This window comes from Rattus norvegicus, chromosome 7, assembly GCF_021556685.1.
Source record: "Rattus norvegicus strain SHRSP/BbbUtx chromosome 7, alternate assembly SHRSP_T2T, whole genome shotgun sequence".
Taxonomy (NCBI): Eukaryota; Metazoa; Chordata; class Mammalia; order Rodentia; family Muridae; genus Rattus; species Rattus norvegicus.
Genome location: NC_141540.1, coordinates 47932347 through 47960118, shown reverse-complemented (window position 1 = coordinate 47960118; position 27772 = coordinate 47932347). Strand labels below are relative to the sequence as shown.

Sequence of the window (27772 nt, the reverse complement as noted above, 5' to 3'; positions counted from 1 at the left end):
AATCCCCATCAAAATTCCAACTCAATTCTTCATAGTGTTTGAAAAAGCAATTTGTGAATTCATTTGAAATAACAAAAATCCCAAGATAGCAAAAACTATCCTTAACAATAAAAGAATTTCTGGGGGAATCACCATCCCTGATCTCATACTGGATTACAGAGCAATAGTGATTAAAAAAAACTGTATGGTATAGGTACAGAGACAGGCAGATAGATCATTGGAATAGAATTGAAGACCCAGAAATGAACCCACACACCTATGGTCACTTGATCTTTGACAAAGGAACTAAAACCATCCAGTAGAAAAAAGTCAGCATTTTCAACAAATGTTGCTGGTTCAACTGGAGGTCAGCATGTGGAAAAATGCAAATTGATCCATTCTTATCACCCTGTACAAAGCTCAAGTCCAAGTGGATCAAGGACCTCCACATCAAACCAGATACACTCAAACTAATAAAAGAGAAGGTAGGGAAGAGTCTGGATCACATGGGTACTGGGCAAATTTTCCTGAACAAAAAAACCAATGGCCTATGCTCTAAGATCAAGAATCAACAAATGGGACCTCATAAAATTGCAAAACTTCTATAAGGAAAAGAACACGGTCAATAGGACAAAATGGCAACCAACAGATTGGGAAAAGATCTTTACCAATCCTACAACTGATAGAGGGCTAATATGTGATATATACATAGAACTCAAGTAGTTAGACTCCAGAAAATCAAGTAACCCTATGAAAAATGGGGTAGACCATTCAGAGCCTGCCCCACATGTGGCCCATATATATACAGCCACCAAACTAGATAAAATGGATGACGCAAAGAAGTGCAGGCTGACAGGAACCGGATGTAGATCTCTCCTGAGAGACACAGCCAGAATATGGCAAATACATAGGTGAATGCCAGCAGCAAACCACTGAACAGAGAACAGGACCCCCGTTGAAGGACTCTGAGAAAGGACTGGAAGAGCTTGAAGGGGCTTGAGACCCCATATGAACAACAATGCCAACTAACCAGAGCTTCTAGGGACTAAGCCACTACCTAAAGACTATGCATGGACTGACCCTGGGCTCCGACCTCATAGGTAGCAATGAATAGCCTAGTAAGAGCACCAGTGGAAGGGGAAGCCCTTGGTCCTGCCAAGACTGAACCCTCAGTGAATGTGATTATTGGGGGGAGGGCAGTAATGGGGGAAGGATGGGGAGGGGAATACCCATAAAGAAGGGGAGAGGGAGGAGTTGGGGGATGTTGGCCTGGAAACCAAGAAAGGGAATAATAATCGAAATGTAAATAAGGAACACCCAAGTTAATAAAGATAAAAAAATGGGGTAGAGAGTCACACAAAGAATTCTCAGCTGAGGAATATCAAATGGCTAAGAAGCACCTAAAGAAATGTTCAACATCCTTAGTCATCAGGGAAATGCAAATCAAAACAACCCTGAGATTCAATCTTTCACCAGTCAGAATGGCTAAGATAAAAAAAACTCAGGTGACAACAGATGCTGGCTAGGATATGGAGAAAGAGGTACACTCCTCCATTGTTGGTGGATTGAAAGCCGGTACAACCCATCTGGAAATCAGTCTGGAGCCTCCTCAGAAAACTGGACATAGTATATCTGAGGACACAGCTATAACACTCCTGGGCGTATATCCAAAAATGCTCCAACATATAACAAGGACACATTCTCCACTATGTTCATCGCAGCCTTATTTGTAATAGCCAGAAGCTGGAAAGAACCCAGATGTCCTTCAACAGAGGAAATGGATACAGAAAATGTTGTACATCTACACAATGGAATATTACTCAGCTATCAAAAACAATGACTTTATGAAATTCATAGGCAAATGGAAGGAACTGGAAAATATCATCCTGAGTGAAGTAACCCTATCACAGAAAAACACACATGGTATGCACTCATTGATAAGTGGCTATTAGCCCAAATGCTTGAATTGCCCTAGATGCACAGAACACATGAAACTCAAGACGGATGATCAAAATGCGAATGCTTCACTCCTTCTTTAAAAGGGGAACAAGAATACCCTCGGCAGGGAATAGGGAGGCAAAGATTAAAACAGAGGCAGAAGGAACACCCATTCAGAGCCTGTCCCATATGTGGCCCATACATATACAGCCACCAAACTAGATAAGATGGATGAAGCAAAGAAGTGCAGGCTGACAGGAACCGGATGTAGATCTCTCCTGAGAGACACAGCCAGAATACAGCAAATACAGAGGTGAATGCCAGCAGCAAACCACTGAACTGAGAATAGGTCCCCCGTTGAAGGAATCAGAGAAAGAACTGGAAGAGCTTGAAGGGGCTCGAGACCCCATATGAACAACAATGCCAAGCAACCAGAGCTTCCAGGGACTAAGCCACTACCTAAAGACTATACATGGACTGACCCTGGACTCTGACCCCATAGGTAGCAATGAATATCCTAGTAAGAGCACCAGTGGAAGGGGAAGCCCTGGGTCCTGCTAAGGCTGAACCCCCAGTGAATGTGATTGTTGTGGGGAGAGCGGTAATGGGTGGAGGGTGGGGAGGGGAACACACACACACACAAAAAAAAAAAAAACAAAACAATGACTTCATGAAATCCATAGGCAAGTGATGGAACTAGAAAATATCATCCTGAATGAGATAACCTAATCACAAAAAAACTCACATGGTATGCACTCACTGATAAGCCCAAAAGCTCGGATTACCCATGATACAATCCATAGACTATATGAAGCTCAAAAAGATAGACAACTACAGTACGAATGCTTTAGTCCTTCTTAGAAGAGGGAATAAAAATGTTCATAGGAGATATGGAAACAAAGTTTGGGGCAGAGATTGAAGGAATGGACATTCAGTGCCTGCCCCAATTGGGGATCCAGCCCCTATACATACAGCCACCAAACACAGACAATATTGCTGATGGCAAGAAGTGCTTGCTGACAGGAGCCTGATATAGCTGTCTCCTGAGAGGCTCTGCCAGAGCATGACAAATACAGAGGCGGATGCTGGCAGCAAACCATTGAACTGAGAATGGTGTCCCCAGTGGAGGAGTTAGAGAAAGGATTGTAGAAGCTGAAGGGGTTTGCAACCCCATAAGAACAACAATACCAACTAACCAGAACTCTCAAGGACTAAACCATCATCCAAGAGTATACACGGACAGACTTATTGCTACAGTTGCATATGTAGCAGAGGATGGCCTTCTTGGGCACCAATGGGAGGAGAAGCCCTTGGTCCTGCTAAGGCTGAACCCCCAAATGTAGGGAAATGTCAGAGCAAGGAGACAGGAAGGAGTAGATGGGTGGGTGGGGGAAAGGGGTTAACATTTGATATGTAAAAACTAAAAATAAAAAGGGAAAAGTTTTAGGAAATATGTCAACAATAGTGAAAATTATGTTGATAATTGATTAAAATTGATAAACAGATCATTCTTGGATTTTCCAGGTAATACCCATAGTTTGCATTAATCTGGAATTAGATTTGGCTTTGAAATTAGAGAATATAGCTATTATTTAATTCTCCATTTCATTTTAGCATATCTATTAATGTTGTAATTCCTCAGAAATATTTTTGGTAATATTGTTAAGGTGCCATGGGTATAATGCCATGGGTGCCATGTTTCTAGATTACATGGTGGTACAGAGAACCTCTGTTGTTATATAATGTTTCTTCACCCTCTCCACAATGTTCCCTGACTTAGGTGTCGGTCTTGGCGGTAGATGCACCTCTTTTGGGGTTGAGGACCCCAGTATCACTTAATCCCTGTATTAAGATCAGTTTTGGTTTTCTGTAATAGTTTGATTGCTGCAAAAAGAAATTATTTTGTTTTGTGTTGTCTTGACTCAAGGTGAGAGCTACACCTTTCTGTGGGTGTAACGGTAAGTTTGAGAATACAGTTAGGAATTATTCTTTCTAGTAAATAGTGGCAGTAGGTTCTCCTTTACAATCCATGATCTCACTAGTTCCGGGTAGTTGGCCAGGTATCCAGTACCAGGTATGACTTCCCTCCTGCTGAGTGTCCTCTAAGTCTAGTTAGAGAGTTTATGGTTACTTCCATGGTATAAATGCCACTCTTGAACCTTTAGGGGTATCTTTGAATGCTGGTCAGTGTTGTGGTTCATGCTGATATAGAAGGGGAAAACCTTACATGACCTACACTTACACCTATAAAAGCAACTAATGATAGAGAGAGAATCTTTCTTAAGAACAATCCCTCTAATTTGTTATAAAATACTATTTGTTCTGCTCTGAAATCATATATATAAAAGCAACATTAAACAAACTTAACAGACTATATTTATATACTTACATGTATATGTATCCAACAAGATAATAATATATATGTCACAATAGTAAAGAGAAAGAGGCCATACATTTGAAGAGGGAATTAATAGGTTACATAGCTAGACTTGAAAAAAAACTGACAGTTTCTTTTGAAGGTAAACAAACGTGTCTCAGATGAGCTAACAGTATCATACTGAACATTTTCTAAAAGAACTAAACATATTGTGAATGCTAAGAAGTGCTTGCTGACAGGAGTCTGATATAGCTATCTTCTGAGAGGCTCTGCCAGAGCATGACAAATACAGAGGAAGATCCTTGCAGCCAACCATTAGACTGAGCACAAGGACCCCAGTGGAAGAGTTAGGTAAAGGACTGAAGGAACTGAAGGGGTTCGCAGCCCCATAGGTAGAACAACGATGTCAACCAACCAGACACCCCAGAGCTACCAGGGTCTAAACCACCAACCATGGCTCCAGCCGCCTGTGTAGCAGAGGATGGCCTTGTCAGACATCAATGGAAAGAGAGGCCCTTGGTCCTGGGAAGGCTCGATGCCCCAGTGTAAAGGAATGCCAAGGCAGTGAGATAGGAATTGGTGTGTAGGGAGTGACAGAGCACCCTCATAAAAGCAGGGGGAGGAGTGATGGGATAGGGGGATTGAAGAAAGGAAACCGGGAAAGGGAATAACATCTGAAATGTAAATTAATAAAATAACCAATTAAAAATTAAATAAATAGTACTACAGGGGATGAATATGACCAAAATGGTTTGCATAAAATTCTCAAAGAATTTTTAAAAGTATTTAAAATGTAGCACAACTCTTTATAGTAGTTTTGTTTTTGACAGCTCCAAAATGTAACCAAAATCCACTCAGTGGGAAAAAAAATATAGCAATGGAACACTGGTAAATGAATTTACAATAAAAGGATTGTACAGCAATAAGCAAGATAACTATTAGCATGGAGAAAGAACATGACACTAGCTATGAGGAGTTTGCCTCAGATTCCTATGTAGTAAATACTGTACAACTTCTCTTATGTAACATTCTGAAAATCACAGTATTAACAGTAGCGAATCAGTAGTTACTAGTTAGCCTCAGTATGATGGAAATGGTTTTCTTTTAGATTGAAACTTTTTTGACTTGGTTATAGTGGAAATTATACCAACGTATACATGCAATAGAACTACAAGCAAAAGAAATATTACAGGTAAAATCTGCTCAATGCGAATCAGTGTCTGCACTTTAGTAGTTTTGCATCCCAAATATTAATTTGTTGACTTGTTAGAAGCAAGGGTAATTGTTGTTACATAAAAATTACTGAGCAAGCAAGACTTAGAATGGAAAGGAAATGGTTGACATGGTTTTCTGAAACTTCCCTGCAAGTTTTAATTCAAAACTTTCAAAATATGAAATTTTAGTAATAACAATTTAACATTATTAAACTTTATTCAAAGTCTATGTGTTTCATTGCATATAAATTACCTAGCTAGATAGATGATAGATAGATAGATAGATAGATAGATAGATAGATAGATAGATAGATAGATGATAGACAGACAGACAGACAGATATTTAAAGCATGGGAATTATCTTTCCCACACTTATCAAACATAGTTCCCACTCACTCTGCATTATTAATAAGGTGAATATGTACAATGATAATTCCCTACTGTGAAGAAAAGATCTTTGTCATTCAGCTCTACATAAGTAAAAGTGAGATTTTAAGACCTACAAAGAGTCAGTACTGTAGATTATTGAAATATTTAAAATGAGTAGACTACATTTAGATCTTACAGACACGATATACAGTGAAAAAGCATCTCACAGGAAATCATTAAAATTCATCTTAGTTATGAAAAGAAGAGTCATATTTAGCAAAAGGGACACTTACTGAAAATTATTCATCATCTTGGTTGGTTTTGCATTATAATGTTTATGATGTTGATAAGCAATAAGAATTTTCACCTCTAGGTGAAAAACACATTGATAACTGAAACATCCTCCTTTGAGGATGTTAGTGTGCTCCCAAAAGAGTATAAGTAAATACATAAAAACAAACAAACCACCACCAACAACAATAATAACAGCGATTAAAAAACAAAAAACAAACAACAAAAAACCTTTACAAGGGAACTTACAAGAGAATTTCATCTTTAAAACCCTTGATTTTCTCTTCCTTAAAACAAGGTCTGTGTAATAAAAAACTTCGATATTTGTTTTTAAGATATGATATTAGGGAGCTAGAGACATGGCTTGGTGTTTGAAATAACTGCTTGTTCCTGTAGAGGACCTGACTTCTATTACCAGCACCCACATAAAGTTTTGCCCAATCTGTATCTTCAGTTCCTGGGGAATCAACACCCTTTTCTGGCTTCTTTGATGTCAGGATGCAAGTAATTCACATATGACCAAGCAGATAAAACACCATACATATAAAAAAGTAAATAAACAAATAATTTAAAGTGTGATGTTGTTATGTCTTGACTTTAAATATTTCTTACAATCATATAGATTAAACAGCTGTTCCTGTTCTTTAATAAATAATATAAAATGTTACTGTTGGTTAAAATGTGGCAACTGTAGGAAGATCAGACCCTAAATATTTGGAGAGTCTGTTCAAAATTCATGTCCTTTCCATGAGATAGAAGTAAGCTTTAGAATTGCATAGATGAACTAGGAAAGGACACTTGTCCAGAAAAAGAAATGTTAAAAAAATTCTTTCCAAAATTACTGTTTAGTAAATAATTGGTACAGAATTCCATTTAGAATATTGTATAAATTATGTTGTTTGTTTATACCATTATTTAACATTATGACATTTGACATATACTTTTGCAACATAAATATTTAATGTGTGGTTAGTTATATTGTTTTAAGAACAATTCTTTTATATTCATTGAACTCATATTGTTTAACTTAAAATACAAAAAAAGATATTTGGGAAAATACTTGTGTACTAAACGTGTAAATGTTTCTTTTGTGTTGTCTCTACACAATATGCTATGACATCTACATACATGGCATTTATATTGTATTAGTTGTTACTAGTAACGTATACATGTTTAAGCTATAGGGATGGATTCTGTAAGTTACATGTAAGAATTGCATCATTTGACATATGTGACTTGTCATCTACAGTACTTACCAGGTCCTGGAAACTGTGGAAATGCTAAATAAGTATTTTTGTGTGTTCTGTCTATGTTTAGGTTACTTTGGCAAATACATAAAAGAAAAACTTAATGAAAGGAAACTCACTGTTTCAGGAACTGCAGTCCATAGTCACTAGTGTCTGTGTTTCTGGAATTATGGTGATAGCAGCTAAGAGATAGAAACAGGAAGGCACCCCCAGGACAAGACATAGCCCCTAGTAACCTACTTCTACTTCTAAATTACCCACCCTTCAATTTTTTCCATCTCCCAATTATTCCAACAGATTTTCAGTTAATCAATGGATTAAGCCACAGATTCTGTGAGGCCTCATGATTCAATCACTGACCATTAGGTCTACTAGCTCAGACCAAGCCATCAGAATATAAGCCTTTTTGAGAAATGCATTCTATCCCAATAACAGAAATCATAGAGTAGAAAAGAGATAGATAGATAGATAGATAGATAGATAGATAGATAGATAGATAGATAGACAGACAGACAGATAGACAGATTTAGTTGATATGACAGGAATAAAGTCAACATTTCAGATATAGTATTTAAATATTAATAATCTATGGAACATACCATATTCACTGACAGACATGGATTGAGTCTGTGTGTAAGAATTCTAGGCTTTGTAGGAGAAAGTGGTCGAGATTCCACCTGTCAGGATCAGTCTTCCCATGAAATAAAACAAAACTTTCTGCAAGTTTAATTTGAAGCTGTTAGATGCCACTTTTGTGAAGGCATGTGTTACTGTTAAATTTAACTTTAAAATGTGATTTTCTATGTTTTATGGTTTGAATTTAAGAGTTGGCCTGAAGGTTTGTTTATGGAGGGCTTGATAAGTTTGCTCATGAATTCATATGTCAATAGCTGTTTGGGACTACTCCATAGTGTATACAAATTTAAAATGTGTTATACAAAATAAATATGCACAAATGGAACATTAAAAGAAAGTTTATTTGGGGAAAATGCAATAATTTTAATCATTCGTGAGTGAGAGTGAGAAGATGGGAAAAGAATGGGAAGGAAAATGGCAAACAAGACGCCGTGTCTGCTTGTGGTCTTATCTCTAGATAGTGCCAGGACAGGCAGGAGGAGGCTTTCCGAAGAAGAAAGGGGAGGGGAAGAATGGTGACAGAAGAGGAGGAGGAAGAAGAAGAGGGTGCAGGAGAGGGTAGAAATGAAGGAGAGAAGGGGGAACAGAGGGAGGAAGAGAAGAAGGATCTGGGGTAAGAAAAATAAAGGGTCTGAGGTTAAAATTAAAGCACTGAGAAGGTGGAGGAGGAGGTGGGGGGAAGGAGGTGAAATCTAAAAGTGAAAGAGGATATTTAGATTCTGCTTCCTTGAGTCTGTATAATTCATTACGCAGATAACTTTTTAACCACAGTGGTGGTTTCTTGTCTTCATTTCACTGTGTTTAAGTTTTCCTCCCATCAAACATTTAGAACAATACTCTCTCACAGGGATCCAATTATGCAGTGGTTTGGGGTAGATCCCATCCACTTAGAGGCTGTTTTCTTTTCCATAAGAGTATATTCCCCAGTTCACAGCTCACTCTTGATAAATTCCTATGATGCCAGGCATTCCGTAAGAGAAGATCCTATAGGTAAGAAGCAACTCTATATTGGTGCTGAACATCAGTGTAACATAGTAATAAAGGTACAAAATTAATTTTAGATGAAATGAATGATACACTGGGTGTACGAAATATGTCTTGAAATTACTATATATTTAACATGACCTCAAAATTAGACCATTTAAAGTGTAATATTTACACGGAGATTGGTTATAATGAAAGGATGTATATAGTCTCTGATGCAATGGTACACAAATAGGGAAAACTCATTTAGAGGTCTGTTGACAGAAAATGCTCCTATATCCAGTGTAAGTACATATACTGGGGAAAAATCTAACATGACATTTCTAACATTTAATTAGTATTAAATAATATACTTGGTCAGTAAGTGATGTTAAGCTGTTTAAAGTTTCACCCACTGCTTTTAAGATTGATTTTCATCAAAATTACTGTAGTAAAATGTTTTCTTTTGTTGTGCAGACTCAAATGGCAAACCTCAATTTTAAAATCGCCTCTTATTTGCAAGAAAATACTTTGACATAGTGCATTTGTTCTGCCTGGGCAGCAATAAAGGATTGTGGGATCATTTTGAAGAAGGTTGTTTGACAGAGCCTGTTTGTTTATTTGGGGTAATGTGAGCTGCATTCAGAAAAATGCCATATTTTGTTTCATGATTGTATACATTCTCCCCCATTGCTCCCAGGCAAGACTTGTAAGCAGAGAAGACACGGATTTAGACCTTTTTTCCATGACCAGTGCAAGTACTTTGTCTGTGAACAAAGAAAAAAAAAGCCAGACACACAGATACTCGACGGGATCCTCAAGTAAGCTATGGTTTCCTTCAGAATTAATTTAGAAATCAAAAATGAATCGACAGAGGTTATTGCCAGCAAGCTTTCTTTGACAGATAGGGGGTAGGGGGCCAGCCACCTGTGCTGCCCACAAACAAGCCTTTGGCCTCTTTTCTTCCCTTGCATTTCTCCTTTGATATAGACCAAATTAAATTATTTCTGAAATTAACAACACCGGTATTTCTTTAATTATATTATGGAAATCAAGCTTCTTCACTGCTCTAGGCTCTTGAGCCTGTTGAATTCCTTGAACTGCTTTCTAATAATTTTTAGGGTAACTTTTAAAGGTTAAATGTGCATGTTCGATAGTGCATTTGGGCCTTTATTGCTTATAAATATTATAAAGAAAGTTATTTTTTTTAATTCAAATATAGCAGAATTTTGTATGGTAAAGTGTCAAATGAAAATGTTTTTAAAAAGTAGTTTAATTTGGAAAATGCCATGATGTTAACTGGTGAACTTAGACTCATGCCTATATCATATATCTATTATCTGTTACATTTAATTTAGGAACAAAACAGCTTGATGTACTAATGTATAAATTATATCAACGAAAACGTATAATAGCTAGAAACATTGAGAACAGTAAATATTTATTTGAAAATTATTAAAAATTTTGAAAAATATTGGTATTTTATGGAAATAATCCCTAAGTTTTGCTGTCTTCATTTAATTTACATCCTAGACAATTTGTAATATACTATAATATGATAGACTAATATAAAAACTTTTATTTCATATCATATGGGTTAATTTTCCAAAACACAATGAGATTCAAATCTACACATAGGGTCATACAACATTGTAATTATTCATTTTGAAAGCTTGAATACTCCTTGATCCGATATGTATATAAATCAATATTCTATTAAATGTGAAAATTCCATAGTTGGAGCTTTCCAGATAAAACCTGAAAATCATTCTTAGGCTCTCATTTTTCATCCAAATTCTTGAACTTTGGTGGGTTATAAGAATTTAAATCCCTTTATGCGTGTAAATTAACTGGGTGATTCACCTTTATAAAATTATTTCAATATATCTAATGTTCATATTTTCCTGATTTTTTTAAGGATCTTACAATACTTGCATTTCTATTATGTGACTATAGTACCTGGTTAGTTTCTCTGCATAGTTTAAAAATATTTTCTTATTATTGACGTAAACAAAATTACTTATCAAAGATAAATTACTGTGTTCTTGTTAGAATATCCCGATCACATTGATTTCAACTGTGACACACATCCATGAATAATACTGTCCATCTTATACAATGAATATCAGTTTTAATCACTGTGAATAAAAATAGACAACCTAAAATGCTAAAGAAAAACAAACTTGTTTTCTCCCCACACAGAGGATAAAATCCTTTCATCAGGACTTGAATGTAGTTTATTGGCAGAGAGTTTGTTTAGCAAGCACAGAGCCTAATTTTGATCCCCAGCACTGACAAAATACAATAAAAGAAAAAAAAAGAAACAACACTAACATGAAATTATTGTTCATTATATGCCATCACAAACTTACATGGCTCAATAAACCAACAACTATACACAGAGCTCTATGCTTCATATGACATTGATCCTAGGGTTATAGAACATACATGAACATTAAATAAAATTTGTGAGTTCCATTCTTTTATTTAGCTTATTATTTGTGCTTAACATTGTATTATTTTTACATTTCTAACAATGTCATATAAATGTGTTGTGAACATATTAGAATAACTTTTATGTTCTTTTATCCTACCCCATAGCCTACAGATTCCTATCTCCACCTAATACAATCTTTAATACACTAAAATAATACTATTTCAACTGCCTGAAGTTCTTACTAGTTGACGATAGATGGCTGTATTGCAAACACTAACAATCTTTTAATATACTAAGTAAGTGAAATTCTCTAATAAGCCACTTTAGAAAAAGATTATATTAAATGACAAAATAACTGGATAAGAACTTAGTCATTGTAATTATTCATCTACTCTGCCAGCAGCAGAATACAATTGTAAAGACTGTGAGTTCTCACATCAAACATTACCTAGTCATCCCTAAAGGGTTGCTGTTAGAATCAAATAGAAAGCGTTCGGAATAACATCGGGTCAAATAAGCGATAATAACTGTTTTTATAGTCATCGCCAAGGAATGAAAGCTGACTTATTATACAGAGATCTCAAGGGTACAGATAAATAGGCTAATTTGTTATATTTATATGAATATGAACTTTACTCTTAGTCATATGACCAAAAATAGTTGGTTTAGCCTTTTAGTCTATAGAGATCCTTTAACCTTCAAAGATTTTACAAACTGCACTTTCATGGCCCTGGGCCAACCACTTACAGCTTTGAAAGCTCTTTCTCCTTGAGCTTTCCCTCTCTCTTTCTCTCTCAAAGCTTGTCACCTTGTTAAAAACTAAAGCATTTCTTTGTTACTTTGAAGGCCACATCTAGAAAGTGGTTTATGGGTCACAGCTGTGAAACCCTCTTTGAGCCTTTGGACTCCTACAGACATTTCCCTTCCCGGTTGCAGTAATAGTGCAATGTGTATTCTTTGTGATCAGATGAACTCTGGTCCTAATATCCTACATCTACTATCAGACACAAGTCGGAGGAGTGTGGGTAAGTTAAATTCTAAGCAGTTTCCTCTGAAAAGCAGAGGTTACAATGTTTCTCTCACAGGCTATTATGAAGAAATGAGCAAAACTATGTAAAACAGGTGACATTGTTTAACATATTGAAAAGGCTGAAACAATTGGACCCACTGTTTTCTCCGTCTGTTGTAGCTTTTGTGTCTTATTGCATTGTTCTAAACAAAGGCTCAGCAGAATTGTCTGCATTTTGTATGTTCTTTTACTTTGCCAGCCCTCAGAAGCAATTATGTTTTGGCCTAGAAAATTCCTAATTTTTTGTGCCCTTTCATTTTAACTTTTCCTTAAAAGAAGCCCAGATTACCATCACTGTCTAGATTTCCAAACCATCTTAAGGTTTGCAAAGAAATAATGGAGGTTGACTTGCTATCCATCACTTGAATGTCAAGAAAGTATCTTATTTAAGGAAGAGTTAGGCGAAGTGTTTTTATTTTACTAATTGTCTTGGCTTATTCTGTTTTTCTCATTTAATATATATTATCTAATATATATCACAGTAACAGTTTTACTGTAAATGTAAATCTTTCTGGGTCAGAGATTCCACATTCTGAAGAAATAAAAGAATAAACATTAACAGAGTGTTTATCGCAAATTTGTTCAAATACTGAAGCAATGTAAAATGAGATTTGAAAGGAAACTTAGTTTTCAATATGTCTTAAGGTGTAAAACCTGGCCTTCTTCCTAATAATGAATACCTAAAGAAGACTACAGAAATTTGCTTAGTGTTTTGAAAACTTAATACTAGTAGAAAATGTATTCTGACTACTTACTGACTCAGATATATTGATATTATTTTTTCAGTTCTTATCCTAAAATGATAAATTTTGTGATCAAAAGCATGAATGGCAGTTTTTGACCTTCATGTCCAATAACTAATGTAGACTGAGAGTTAGTAATAGAATCTAAATTATAAGTAAATTCTAAAAATAACTGCTTTTATTTCAAGTGGAATGAGCACATTTAATAATATAATTTAATGTTTTCAAATCAAGAATCATTGGCATGTTGCATATTGATGCATGTCTCTTTATACAAATATATACATATGAGTAATTTGGGCTAAACTATACTTATGATCATATGCTGAATGAATTTAATTCTTAAGTATTATGACACATATATTTGAAATGTTATATAAAACACATAACCACAGCAGTTTAGATATCTACAATGTATGAAACACTCCTACAAGCCTATAACAAAAAGGTTGTCCTATAAACAAATGTTGTCTTTTATACAATGTATACACAGAAGACACACTGAGAATAGAGATTTACTGCTATACTCATAAATTTTTATTACTTTATCTTTCAGTGAATATTTTCTGTTTCTAAACTAAATAAACTATATACAACTCTTCAAACTCTATGTGTGATTTAGAGTGATAATAAAAGATTTTCATGTACCAGAACTGTATTTATGATGGAATTCAACCAACATGAATGTGAGCTTTTTAAGAACTTGGCCTCTATAGTTGGGGAAATTTTCTCCCAGAATCACGAAACAGATTCTACTGACCATACTCATGTCATGCTAATTTTATAAGTTTATGGATCTTGGTCTCTATTCCTAGAATTTCATGTTCTACATAAGGGAATTAAATGAAATATTCTCAGTTTCACAGAAAGCTCCTGATATATAGTAGGTCCTTAATGTATATTGACTGTGTGAATGTATGTATGAATGAGTGAATGCATGGGCAAATGAGAATTCCCTGAATACATAACAGCAAAAAAAGGATAGCATCCTTCACTGGAGGCAAGGTATACCAATGCAGGAAGCAAAAAGCTTTGGTAGAAATTCAACAGTCGATTCTCTTGTGTCTAAAAATATCTGTCCTGCCCCAAGACCTCACATTTATAAACATTTATGATGAAAATCTGTCAATATGTGAAGGACTTCATTTCTGGTAAATTTTTCAAATAAGTCAGTCATGAGGCACAAACCTCTGGAGTTCCTATTTATATGAAGTCAAGTCATCATTTGTTCATTCAAAAGGGAATGTGGCTTATGCTTTGTTGATTCAGTATATCACACAAAGAAGAATACAGAGCAAGATCACCCTGTCTACCCATCACAGAGTTATTGATCTATATAAATATTTGCTGAGAATTTGGGCTCATGATTTGGTCTTAAACATCAGGGAAAGCTTATCAGAGGGCAGACTGTACTCACACTCCAGTAAAATATTCAAAATGTTCATCTTGTTGCAACACTTTTTTAAAAATATTTTCATGAGAACATGAGCATGAATTGTATTATAAAAGAGAGATTTTAAAGAAATCCCTTTATTGCAAATCATATTGTACAGCTGCATTTATTGGTAACTGGTAATAACTTGATAATGAATATAAATTCATAAGTTCAGGTGCTAATTATTGCTTTCTGACTAGAATAGCATGTAAATGTATAGATATTGAGAGTAAATACAAAGAACATTTGTATACAAAGTAAATTGGATCCAGTCTTCAATTCACAGCTTGGACTATATTAAGCGGTATTTTATTCACAGTATTTTAGGCATGAAATTGAGAAAAAATGTCACTAAATAAATGTTTATTGATAATCAAGTATAAATCAGTGACTAGTATATAACATAAATATAATTCTCCATTAAATTAAATTTCTAAATTCTAATATTTTTTAAAACATTAGTCTCTCTCTATATCTCAATATTATGTCTCAATATTATGTCCACAGCAAATATTATGATTTTGCAATAGAGGAGAGACATCCATTTTGCTTTCAAATATATGAAAATCCAACTAGCACTGGGCCATCTAGACATTTATGCTACTTTAAAAAACATCAGTTTTTTTTATGAAATACCTTTTTTTTCTCTCTGGAAGCATTGATAAAAAAAAACTCCTTCCACTACAAATGTGCTAATATCTCAAAGTAGTAATTTTTGCAATTTAAGAACCAATGCATGTAGCTTCCTGTCAGCTCTTTCAACTGTGAGGATGCTTGATTAAATGAGGTTGTGTATGTTTCAGAGAAACTCCATCAAACATAACACTTGTTACCCTTGAGCAAAACTCCGTAATATGTTATTTTTATGAGTTATCATCTGAGTAGATCTAGTTACTACCACAAGGAGTATTCTTCATAGACTACTGATATGAGAGCCTCCTTAGAGGGACCTTGACACCTTAATATGGCTGTCATTATGGGATAGCACCTGTTTGAGGTCAACAGAGAAACCATTTTGAATACAAAAAATATATATCAGGTCATACTTGATTGTATCTCACCAGCCAAAATAATAGACCCCCCCATCAGAACATCTTGCTATTAAAGATGAGAAAAGCACAATCATGTTTATTTAATATTACCACATTTATTAATTAAATGAAACTATAATATCAACTGATACATTATGATAATAATAGATAAATGATGACAGTTCGCCATACATACACATATAAATACTTACATGCATACATACATACATTGATACATACATACATACATACATACATACATAGGATAAAATAGATGATAACTCTCAAAAATGTAGGGAGCATTACCTCCTAATTCTTGCTACATGACTATAACTATACATTGATTTTTAAAGTTTTCAAATACTACCGTTTCTTTGATGCGTTTACCTGCCCATTTTGTCATCAGACTTTACAAGCATTTTGCCTATTCCTAACATATATCCCTTTTAAAAACCAAAGCTTCAATAACTACAACCAGCTCTTGACTACTTTTTATAGGTCTCTCACATTCCAAATGTTGAATTCATACACATTATTTTTCACTAAATATTAGAAACTTCTTAGACTTATGTTAATTATCTGTTAGTTTTATGCTCGAACATATTCTAGTTATATTTAATTATGTCTAGCTTGCATACGTTCATATAAACTGAAACTATATATTTAAAATAATAAATTAAATTTCCTTCCTATTCACTAAATGACTAGAATTTTACTTATACCTAGATTTTTAAAGAGTAAACATGAAAGAATTAAGTGAGTAATTAAAAAGAAAACTCTTACAGTTGTATAATTCTAGAATAATTTCTACAATCATCTATCTTAAGGAATATGATATGAAGAAATCTCTTATTTTTGTCTATTTTTACAAGGTTCTTAGGACACACGATTCTTAATGTTATGAAAGTATATGTTTATGCTTTTATGACCGTAACTGAAAATCTATGCTAGTATTCATTGAACACATTAAACAATTTGGTAACAGAAATTTTCCAAAGCTTTGAATAGTAGACAGGAAATTGGTTCAAAAATATAAAGGATATAGAAATCTAAAACTATCTTTTAATTAACTGTTTATGAAGCTTAAATTATTATGTCGAAGGTATAAGATCATTAAACAATAGAGATATTTGAGAGATAGATAGATAGATAGATAGATAGATAGATAGATAGATAGATAGGCCAAGATTTTACTGCATTCACACACTGATAACTTTTCTTCATTTTTACTTTTATATGCCTGATTCCTAGATAAGCTATAAGCCCTAGCCAATGCTTATACAAGCAAATATCTATCTTACATTTTTTCTTTTCCAATGATTTTGTCTATATTCTTATTGTATTAAATCCATGCTTTGTAACTAAATATAAATCAAAATTTCTTCTTTAAGATAAATTCTAGTCAGGTGGGCCCTAGTGACATACACCTTTATTTCCAGTACTGAGGAGGGAAAGGAAGGCAGAATTTTGAGTTGGAAAACAACATGTTCTTCTACAGAACAAGTTCTAGAACAACCAGAGCTACACTGAGAAACTGTGTTACTAAAAAAGTAGAGAAAAAGGAAGAAAGGAAGGAAGGAAGGAAGGAAGGAAGGAAGGAAGGAAGGAAGGAAGGAAGGAAGGCAGAAAGAAGAAAGAAAAAAGACTCCAGTTATACAAAACTAAATTTAAATTACTATCATCGTACCTCGAGCAATAACTTACCTCATTGCCTGTGTCTTCCCATTTGCAACTGAAAGTGATAGTCTATATTTTACAAAGACGTCATAGTGGGAGCCTCAAGGAATAGTGGCTTGAGACTTAGATTCCTACCCTCTTTTTCTTCCTTCAGTATGGTGTTTTCAGTACCAGAATGAGGGAATTCATTGTGATAAAGGGTTTAATGGATGGTGAAGCATATGGAAAAACATAAAGTAGTCTTTAAGCAGGTTGAATAAAATGGGATTTTAATTTTAAAAGCCCAGTGATGTATAAATGTATATGTGTGTGTATGTTGTACATATATATGTACATATACATATATACATATATACAACTCCATTATAGAACATGTTCAACTGATTTTCATACTGTCTGTGAAAACCACTAGAATTATAATTCCGCCTAGAAATTATATTTGCCCCGGATTTAAACATAAGCTTAGATATTACAAATATTTGTGACCACTGCCAGTGAGATGGTTCAGTAGCTGAAGACATCTGCCTCCGAGGCCAAGCACCTGAGTTGGAGCCTCAGAACTACCAGGTAGAAGGTGAGAGCCACCTCCTACAAGGTGTCCTCGGACTTCCCGATGAGGGCTCTCGCGTGTGCGTGCTCCCACTCTCCACACGCAAATGAAGAAATAAGTGTAAGTCATAAATTTAAAAATGTTAAACTTTTTTCAGTTAACCTTTTTCTCTGTAGAGTAAAATCTGAGATTTTTCTTCTCATTTTTATTTTATAGTAATATAAATTTCAGGAAAGTGCTCTACCAACATCACAAAGAACCACTACTATTATACTTTGGTCTCTGGCAATGTAAAATTTTAAACTGTAAGGCTCCTTCTTATTACATTTGTGTGTGTGAGCGTATGCGTGTGTCCATTCATGGATATGAACAGGCATGTGCATTTGTACCCAGTACACTCTGCTTTTGTAGAAGTCAGAAAATCTCCTGTGAGAATGGACTCTCTCCTTCAACCAGAAAAGGATTGAACTCAGCTCACTAAGCTCACAAGCACACACTTTTACTACTATTCCAAGGCTCTTATTGGCGAGGGGAGTGGGTGTGTCTGGATTTTTTTGTTGTTGTGGATTTTTTCTTTTTTTTACATATATTTTATTTAACTTTTTATTTACATTTCAAATGTTATCCCCCTTCCTGGTTTTCCCATCCATAAACCCATGCCCCCTCCCCCTTCTTCTATGAGGGTGTCTTTTGGTTTTTGATTTTTGATTTTTTTTCTTTTGTATAAAGGTACTGGGCAAGGACTCTAAAATATATAGACTAGTTAAATCTTCATATTTTATCTCTGAAGTATTTGACAATTAACAAACAAACATTGAAATAACTTAGAATATTGTAACTTAAACTAGATAATTAAATTGTTATGACACCAAGCTTGTGCTGATACAGTTAGTGCACTCCTCTAATAGAAATCATATTTAAAGTTCTCTTAATAAAAAAAGATACACAAAAGAAATTACTATTGCCTTCCAATCTTGGACACAATTGGTACCATCCAAGCTCTGAGATAGCTTTTGGAAACAGTGAGCAATGCCTTCAAGGTCAGTTAAATATAACAGTTATTAGTAACCCCAGGATAGCATCTGCAGATCTAAAACAGTAGCTAGTTTAAATATAGAGTGGCATAGTCCAAAGAAAGACAAACTTCATCTGCCCTTATGTGGAAAAATAGCCGAGCGTGTCAGCTACATTTATTCATTGCAAATTAAAAAAAAGTAACATTTTTGAGGACAATATCCATTCATGCTCTACTGATAATAGATTACAGCATAATGTTTCTAGCTATAACATTTTAATTCTTATTGTTTTACTTCATGACAATTTCCTTTCTGAAATAAATCATTTTACCCTACTTTTTCCTTTATATTATTGTTGTTGCTTTCAAACCAATTTCTTACACCAGTTAATGTGGTACAAAAATAAATGGGCATGGTCAAATGTGAAATGCATTTGTCAAATGAATGAAACTGAAGAGCAGTAATATAATAAATCCTCAGGCTAGTCATGTTTATTGCTGCCAAATGTCTCTCGGCTAAGAACTAATAAGCATGAATGGGGATAATGAAAGTTTCCATGAAAAACTTTTGGGAAACCTATCCACAAGTCTTCACTATCTGGGGATTTGGAAATAAGCATTTGTCTCATACAAGTTCCATATGAGGACAATAGAGATGAAATTCAGAGAATAGTGTCACATGGGAAACCACTACAGTCTGAAAGTTCCTGATAGTATTTGGTTCACAGGAGTAAAGTGACGAAATTCTCCTTGAATGACAGGAAAAGGACAGAGTCTAGAGAAGAGTCATAGGCACACACATGATGAGTGGTGGGTGAACTAAAGCGGTGTTTTCAGTTGAAGCTTGTGAAGGTAGCAAGCGAGCTTGAAAATGCAATCGAGCTTTAAAGGTTGACATTTTAAAGGGTATAACAGGCATTTTAGAGATTACTCAAAATGCATGATTTTGCTACATACTTTGGCAAAATGTAATGTGAAGCAAAGAAAACAAAAGATAATGAAAAATTTAAATGCAGTGTTACATCTGAGCTAGAGGGCATCAGATGAATACATATGTCAAGCTGACACAAAAATATACATTCAGTCATTTACCTTATCTATGGCAAGGTTCCTCAGGTACAGATACTTGTGAACTCATGGGTGTCAATATGTAGAAACAGAATATAGTTCTGAAAAGAAAGTTTTAAAAAAAGGGGATTGGAGAGTTTTACAAATAGACTTCAACCAAATCAGCATGACACATGTACCTATGTGGTTTGAGTTTTAAAATTCCATGGAAGAACGTAGGAGAAAGTGAGTGTTAGAAATATTGGTTATTTAATTCACTTCTGTGCATAATGAGATGCACTTTTGATTGCATGGTAATGTGTTTAAAAGTCCAATAACTATCTAATATGAAGTCGAGAAATGAGAAAAGTACAACAATTAGGAGAATGAAAACCAATTTACTGATAGAAAGTAGGGTTCTGGGTAACTTGGAGCTGTATAGGAGGGTAGCAGTCTACATCTGAACCAAACCACACAGTGTTCAGGTTTTATTACCCAAATCAAAACACCAAAGTTAAAATCCTCCTGGAGGAAAAAGATCAATAAGAACAATAATAAGGAGAGAACATATCAGAGCAGAACAGGTCTTCAGTGCTGCTTGTTTGCCGTGTGTGTGCGCGTGTGTGTGTGTGTGTGTGTGTGTGTGTGTGTGTGTGTGTGCGTGCGTGTGTGTGCGTGTTTGTGTGTGTGTGTGTGTCCAGAAAACAGACACTAAGTATACATGGTAGTTATTATAGGAGGTGTAAAAATGCAAGATATTCTATATGATAAATTTCTCTATGTGATACACTTTAATTTTGTGTGTTTTTACTTCAAAATAAACGCACTTTTCAATGCTAAATATTTGTGTCATACATGTTGACATTTTAAATTTTCAACCCCCTCCCCAAAAAGAAAAAGAAAAGGCAAGCATAGGCATTTATACACTGATAACAAACTCTGTCAGATGTCTTTGTGGCTATTAAGAGTATTCAACCTACTGTTTTTATTATTTGTCTCTTAAATAATAAAGAATTAAAATTAGGCCAGATTTGATGGTACACGCTTTTAAGGCCAGCCCTCAGGACACAGAGGCAGACATGTCTCTATAACATCCGGGCTTTTCATGTCTACATAGTGAGCATCCCAGGCCAACCAAGGCTGTACTCTTTTTACACTCTTTCAACATCCAAACATTTAAAAAAGAAGTATAATTTTCACTGCTCAGTTGTAATTTGGGGAATCAGAGAGATTCTTTTCATAATTTTCAATCTATAGAAATAAAATTTAATATCTCAAGAGCAAGCAGGTTGACATTGAGGAGATCTGCACTGGGCATATGTAACCCGTTCCTCCTCACTTGGATTCTTGGTGTTGAATTTTAAATGTATGCACCTGAATGTCATTCAGACACAACATTGAACACAGCAGTCATCTTTAAGAATGTTGTCACTTGAAGTCTGTCCTATCTACTCTGCTATGAACCTGACCAGTAAACTAACTCATAGCATTAAATTGCTGTGAATGCTTTGCTGCTAAGAATTTGTTCTGGTCACCACCTTCATTAAAATGTCGATTTTTTCCCCTCCATGCTTTGCGTATGCTGTATCTGCCGTTAAGTATTACAATATGGGAAGGCCTTTCAAAAGGTTTTTATAACCAGACACATAGTGTTGGGTATATTGATGAAAATCCAATGACGTATGACTATACATCATGAGATCTCTATTTTGACCTGTTTAACAGTTATTTTTATACATACCGGGAGAGTCATTCAGAGCATCTTACATATTAAATTACTTATCAAAACACAGTATATATAGACCTTGACATTGGCTAAGGAACCAAGGATTAAATCTAAAAAAATAAAAAAAAAATGTTTTATTTTTTCTTAAGACCAGAACAAATCTTGAGCAAAACATAGATCATGTGGCAAAGAGGTGGTTTCTTGGGGAGTAGTGCCCACTCCTGAGGAAACATTTCGCACACAAATTTGAGAGAACAACTGGCTGGCTTCTGCAATCACCTGCAAATTTTCTGCAGATTGCTATAAAAAGTAAAATTCAGAACAATTACACTGCAGGAAAATACTGCTAAAATCCCCTTGGCCATGTTTTTCTGTCCCTGGAGATCTCTTCAGTGTGGAGTGTCTAACTCCACTATCAATTTCTTGAAGCAAGAACCTTTCGCTATTTTACTTCCATGTCGGTAAGTAATTTTAGAACGATTATACATTGACCGCATTAAATTGCCTTTTACTTCTGTGTTTCATTCTTGGAGTAATCATAGGATGAAGTAATGACATTGTTACGAGCGCCAATGCATGATTCCTTCACAGTCCTGCTTTTAATGCTTCATTTTTTCAATGTATCTAGTGATTTAAGAGTTTATATGATAACAAAGACATGCACTAATGCAATGAGAAGATAAGTCATATGAATTACTGCTTAAATTGTTTATTTACACATAGCACGACAATAAACTCTAGCACTCAATCACACCTAAACCATTGTCTTAGAAAATGCTGTGTTCACTGCGGCGTTGGCTTATTTTAAAGCCTAATTCCCGAGTCGTCAATTCACTGACAGCGTACTTCACAATTGCTGCGAATTCATCCCATAATGTTTTTAAATTGTAGCCATTATTTCCCGAATGAACTACACTAGAAAAAAAATCGTATAAATAGCCTTTGTAAATATAAGAGCAGTGTGAGAATAAGTACAAGAAGATATAAAGGCTCATCAGTAAATCCAAAATAACAATGGCCAGAGAGTAGTATTAGGAAAACAAATAGGCCACCTGGTACATTTTTAGTAAGAGAATTCAGGATGCAAAAACACTGTTCTAATTAATGGTTGCCCTTTCTTTTATAACAAGCTATTTTAATTCATTTTAATCTAATTTAAAAATAATTGGTTTGGAAGTACATAAAATTATAAGTATTTAAATAATGTGGACATATTTTTTTAGATGCTCCATGGCATTTTGGATGCAAACTGTTATTAAGGCCAAGGTATTTGAACGGTGCATGTTGTGATAAGATAGCTTCATGAAGAATACTATTGGCCAATAATAAGCTATGTTGTTGACCTCAGTTTTAAAGCTCACTTATTTCTACCTATGATTTTGAATAATGCATGCAACAACCTAATTTATCTCTCTCTATCTGAGCAGTACATTTCTCTAGATATTGGTGAAATTAGTGCTCACTTTCTAGTAATGTCATTTTAATATATTATTTTCAGATGACTTACAGTCCCACACCCAGTCTTAGCTATATATATTCTATATATATTCTCACTCATATGTACATACGAACATATACTTTTCTAATAAAAACCTGCGTAGTTTGTTCTGAGAGTTTTAGCTGCTGGAGTGTAATGTTGATTCCCCTCGCTGCTTTAAGAAAGGTCTACAATAGACTTTCCAATCTTGTATTTGGAGAAAAAATAAATTATATTAATTTTGATATAATTAATATTATAAATATTTCCAATCAATAACATTGAGAATGCGGCTGTGTCGTCAGCTAAAGGCTCCACTGGCAGCCTTTAGGTTGCTGGTTTATCATCCGGAAAATCTCTGGTGCAAGTCCAGATGATCCCTGGTACTTGAATTGCACCCCTCCTCTCCTGTTGTTACTTGAATGCACTCCTCTCCTGTTCTGCCATCTCACCGACAGGGATAGATTAACACAGGATAAATGTGTCCGCATGTGGAAGCTGACTTCAGTGGTCATTTCTCTCCCTTACTAGTTTCTCTGCTGCGATTCACATCCATCGAGTGCCAGCTGAGAAGTCTCTCAGCTCCTGAACTGTAACCTCTTTATGCCCCAAACACCCTTTGTTGAAACAATAGGTTTTAGTCCCCAAACACACACTTGCCAGAAATACTCTTTTTGGAGACTATCGGTAAATAAAATAAGCTCTTTTGCAGACACTCAGTAACTTCTTGGAATTCTTTTTTTTTTTTTTGTCACGGTATTAACACTAGAAACTAAAAGGCGGTATTCTACTTATGAGACTGTTTTTTCAATATGAAATGGTTTTCAAGTTCACACTCACATTATCTTATATCAAATTTAAAATCACAAAGCACTTCCCACCAAGGACTATCCTTGTGCTAATTCTTTTAGAATGTTTTAAAATATATTGAAATTTTTATTAGAATATATTAGCCTAAACAGAAAAGGGCTTGGGGGAGTTTGCCTGGTTTTGTCTTAAGTTATTTCACCATGATGGCATCACAATGGTGAGTCCTGCGGTTTGGACCTTTGCCTCAAGCCAGTATTGAGGAAGCCCTGGAATGTGTCTTTTTGCTGCTTTTACAGTGGTTTCCCCACAAACACAGCCCAGTTGCTTAATCCCCAGGAGATTTGAAGCAGATGAGCTCGAGTCTTTAATAGTATTCTTGGTATGGTCCCTTTTGGATCTTGCAGAACAAAACATGCTTTGTCCACTTGCCCATTTCTGCCACTACCATTTGTTTTAACCTCTAACAGTTGCTGTTACTTCTCCACAAGTAATCTATAACTGGATCCAGATAAACAAGTCTTAATCCTGCCCCACCCCACCCACACCCACACACTGCTGACACCACTTTATAGCACCTGAGCACAAAATGGACTGCCACTTTGCTGTCATTACAATACAGCTGAAAAGACACTCCCACTCCAACCTGTAATGCATGTGTAGCCTCCTCCATTTCCACAGCAGCAGTGGGGTGTGTGTGTGTGTGTGTGTGTGTGTGTGTGTGTGTGTGTGTGTCTGTGTGTCTGTGTGTCTGTGTGTCTGTGTGTCTGTGTGTCTGTGTGTGTCTGTGCCTGTGTGTTTTGTTAGATTGCATTCTAAGGATACTCTCAATTTCTATGTTTAATGCACTGTATATTCTATCACAAAATATTTGTTATTAAGAAATAATTCAATGGTTCAACTTCTTAGGGCAATTTTAGTATATTTTTTGTTTTATAAAATATAAATCATTCAATAGTAACCTTTTAACCATAGAAATGTATAGATTGATTAAAATGTTTCATCTCTGCATAGTCTTGGAGCACTGAACCAACAGCTAGAAAAATAAAACTACCTAAATAAAAAGAAAGAAACAATGACATCTCTTCTATCTTGTAGAATTTGCATTTATTTAACCTAAAAGCAATTCATTCCAAATTTTTTATTATATCATTTTGGAGACAATAACAAAGTTTTTTTTTTAATTTCTTTCAATAAGCTTAGAGCATATAAAGTTTTGAACAACATGTGGTTGATTTAGGACTACTTCTTACTCTAGAGTATAATTTTACTGGATTATGATAAGTAAAAGCATATTTAATATCACTGTCTAGGTGGCTCAAACAAGGGAATAATTGCACCAATGATAACACACACCAGACCTTCTATTAAGGAGCGCATATCATTCCGCGACAATCCTGTTCAACTCAGCGGTGGCTGGGGAAGTGGCAAAAGGAAGGTGAAATCGTCCACTTAATAGTCCCAGCTCCAGCACTCCAAACACCACGCACATGACTTAGTTAACTCTGCAGATACCCGGTCCTGTTACCAGACAGAAACAAGGTTCCCGAAACATTGCACTTACTGTTTCATTATGATATTTCATAATGTTGTCTTCTAGGCGCAGCCACTTTCTCGTTTATTGCTAGAGTTAACAGATCCTCGTGCGTTCTTGTGGAGATACCGCAGGGCAATTTGTATGAACATTTTCTCCTTTGGTTTTTATGTAATGATGCATGTATTCAAATTATTCTTTTAACTCCTTTAATATAATACATAAATGAATATAACTATAGATGTTGCTTAGAGAAATATTAGTGAATAGTTATTGCATTAATAAGTTTGAATGTCCCCAATTTCTTAGCATCTTAGAATTCATTATGTGTGTGTGTGTGCGCCTTTTAAGCTAAAGTGAAATATAAATTTAAACATTTATCAACCCAGTAATTTGAAAATAAATCTGTAATGTTTTACTCAAGTGTGTTTTATCCTTGTCTATAAGAGATGTATGTGAATTCTGATTCTTTAAAACAATCCAACTCACACATACTCAATCACTTTTAATTTTGTTAAAGCACCTTTAAAATGCCATTTGATTTTTTTTTCAGAGCTGAAAATGATCATTTGCAAGTATTAGTATATTTTCTTTACTTGTAGACAAGTTTTAGTAAAGTCTTACTAGTGTGAGGGTAATTCTCCCCATGTTATCTCTGCAAGTACAGTATGCAAAATGCCGTTGGGCTCTGGGCTTAGAGGCTCTATCGCTCTCCATCCGGAATGCCTTTTAGGAAACTAAACCACGCACTCCAGTGACTCTTCCTAGTTTCTCTGTGTAATAGGATCCAGTGAACTTCAGGTTTCTCTTTTGTTTCTCCTGCTCTCCAGTGAAATTCTTTACCCAGAGATGACTAAACAGATTTCAAGATACATTTGTTTACTTTTTTAAAATTTAATCCCCCCCATACTTTCTGGACTCCTGTTACATTTCAAACCTGTAAATCTCTTTTAACCTGATTGAGATAGAAATGTTAATGAGCCTTGAGCTGTCAATCTATAAAGAAAACATTGATTCATATGTTTCAATGTAGAAATTGAGCTCTACATGTATTTGTTTTGTGAACAGTTAGGTCATCCCTTTGCTAACAACATCCACAAATCAGTATAAAGTAATGATGGAAAATATTTTATCTCAGCTTATTTTCAACTCTGAAGGAAAAAAAACACATTAAAAGTGACACTGATAGGGTTTTATGGTTCATAAACCTACCCAATGAAGTGGAAAGGCTAGTATGAGAAATGAGATGTTTATTATTAAACTGTTTTCATATGTGAAATAAACTTTGTAGTTTTTTTCTTCTGTAACTTTTGTGATTTTTTTCATAGTAGTAATTGTGAAGATCATTGGTATTGATGACTTTAAATCTGTAGGCAATGATTAATAAATGTCAATAAAACTGTTTCCAAGAATTATGGTGTTTACATCAGAAGTTCTTTTGAATGTAGTTTGTTGCATTTAACCTAAAAGTGATCATCCAAAGAAACTTATAATCCCAAATTTGCCACTTTTTATTCTAGTAGTATATTTGTGTTCATGAAACTGGTATTTTTAAAATTTAATAAAACATTAAGTGGTTGAACAAAGAGTTGTTTCCTTCTGTTTTCTTTAGGAGACATTCCTAAAAGTTTGTCTGTCTGTCTATCTATCTATCTAGTGTGTCTCTGTTTCTTTCTCTGTGTGGAGAAAAAGATGGGGGGAGGAGTGAGAGAAGAAGGGAGGGAGGGAAGGAGGGAGGGGGGGAGGGAGGGAGACTGGGTGGTGGACACCAGGGGAGCACTCTCAGGAGTCAGTTCTCTCCTGCCACCTTGTGGGATCCAGAATGGAACTCATTTTGTCAGCACTGAGCACAAGTGTCTCTACTGGCCATCTTATTAGCCATTAAGGCATTTTAAAGAATACTTGCCTTTAGAATTCAAGAAGATAAATATATCAGCCTGTCATATCAGGTAGCTGACAATTCTATATTTACAGTAGTGGACATAGTCCTTGGTACTATTCAAGTGTTCAGTTGAGTGTCTTTTTGTTTTTAGGGGAAGTTTTCTTACCTTTAACACCTTTTGAATTAGATTCTTCTCTTCCTTTCTATATCTCATTGCTAGTGCAGAAGACTTACCAGGGGTTTTGTTTGTTTGTTTTGTTTTGTTTTGTTTCAGCAAGAATGGTCAAGTAGATCATTATATAATAAAAGCCTGTTGAAACTGGTAGAT

At 35.0% G+C, this 27772-nt stretch overlaps 1 protein-coding gene across 2 annotated transcripts in view; it reads left to right on the top strand.

Moving 5' to 3' along the window:
* Positions 1–27150, top strand: part of Lrriq1 (leucine-rich repeats and IQ motif containing 1) — a 218294-nt gene extending 191144 nt beyond the window's left edge. Inside the window, 2 exon segments of one of the 2 annotated variants that reach the window (NM_001447135.1) lie at positions 9715–9835; positions 25342–27150. In NM_001447135.1, coding sequence (NP_001434064.1) covers positions 9715–9835; positions 25342–25484 — 264 coding nt within the window. In that variant the 3' untranslated portion in view covers positions 25485–27150. 2 annotated transcript variants of the gene reach the window in all.
* The last annotated feature ends 622 nt before the right edge of the window (positions 27151–27772 follow it).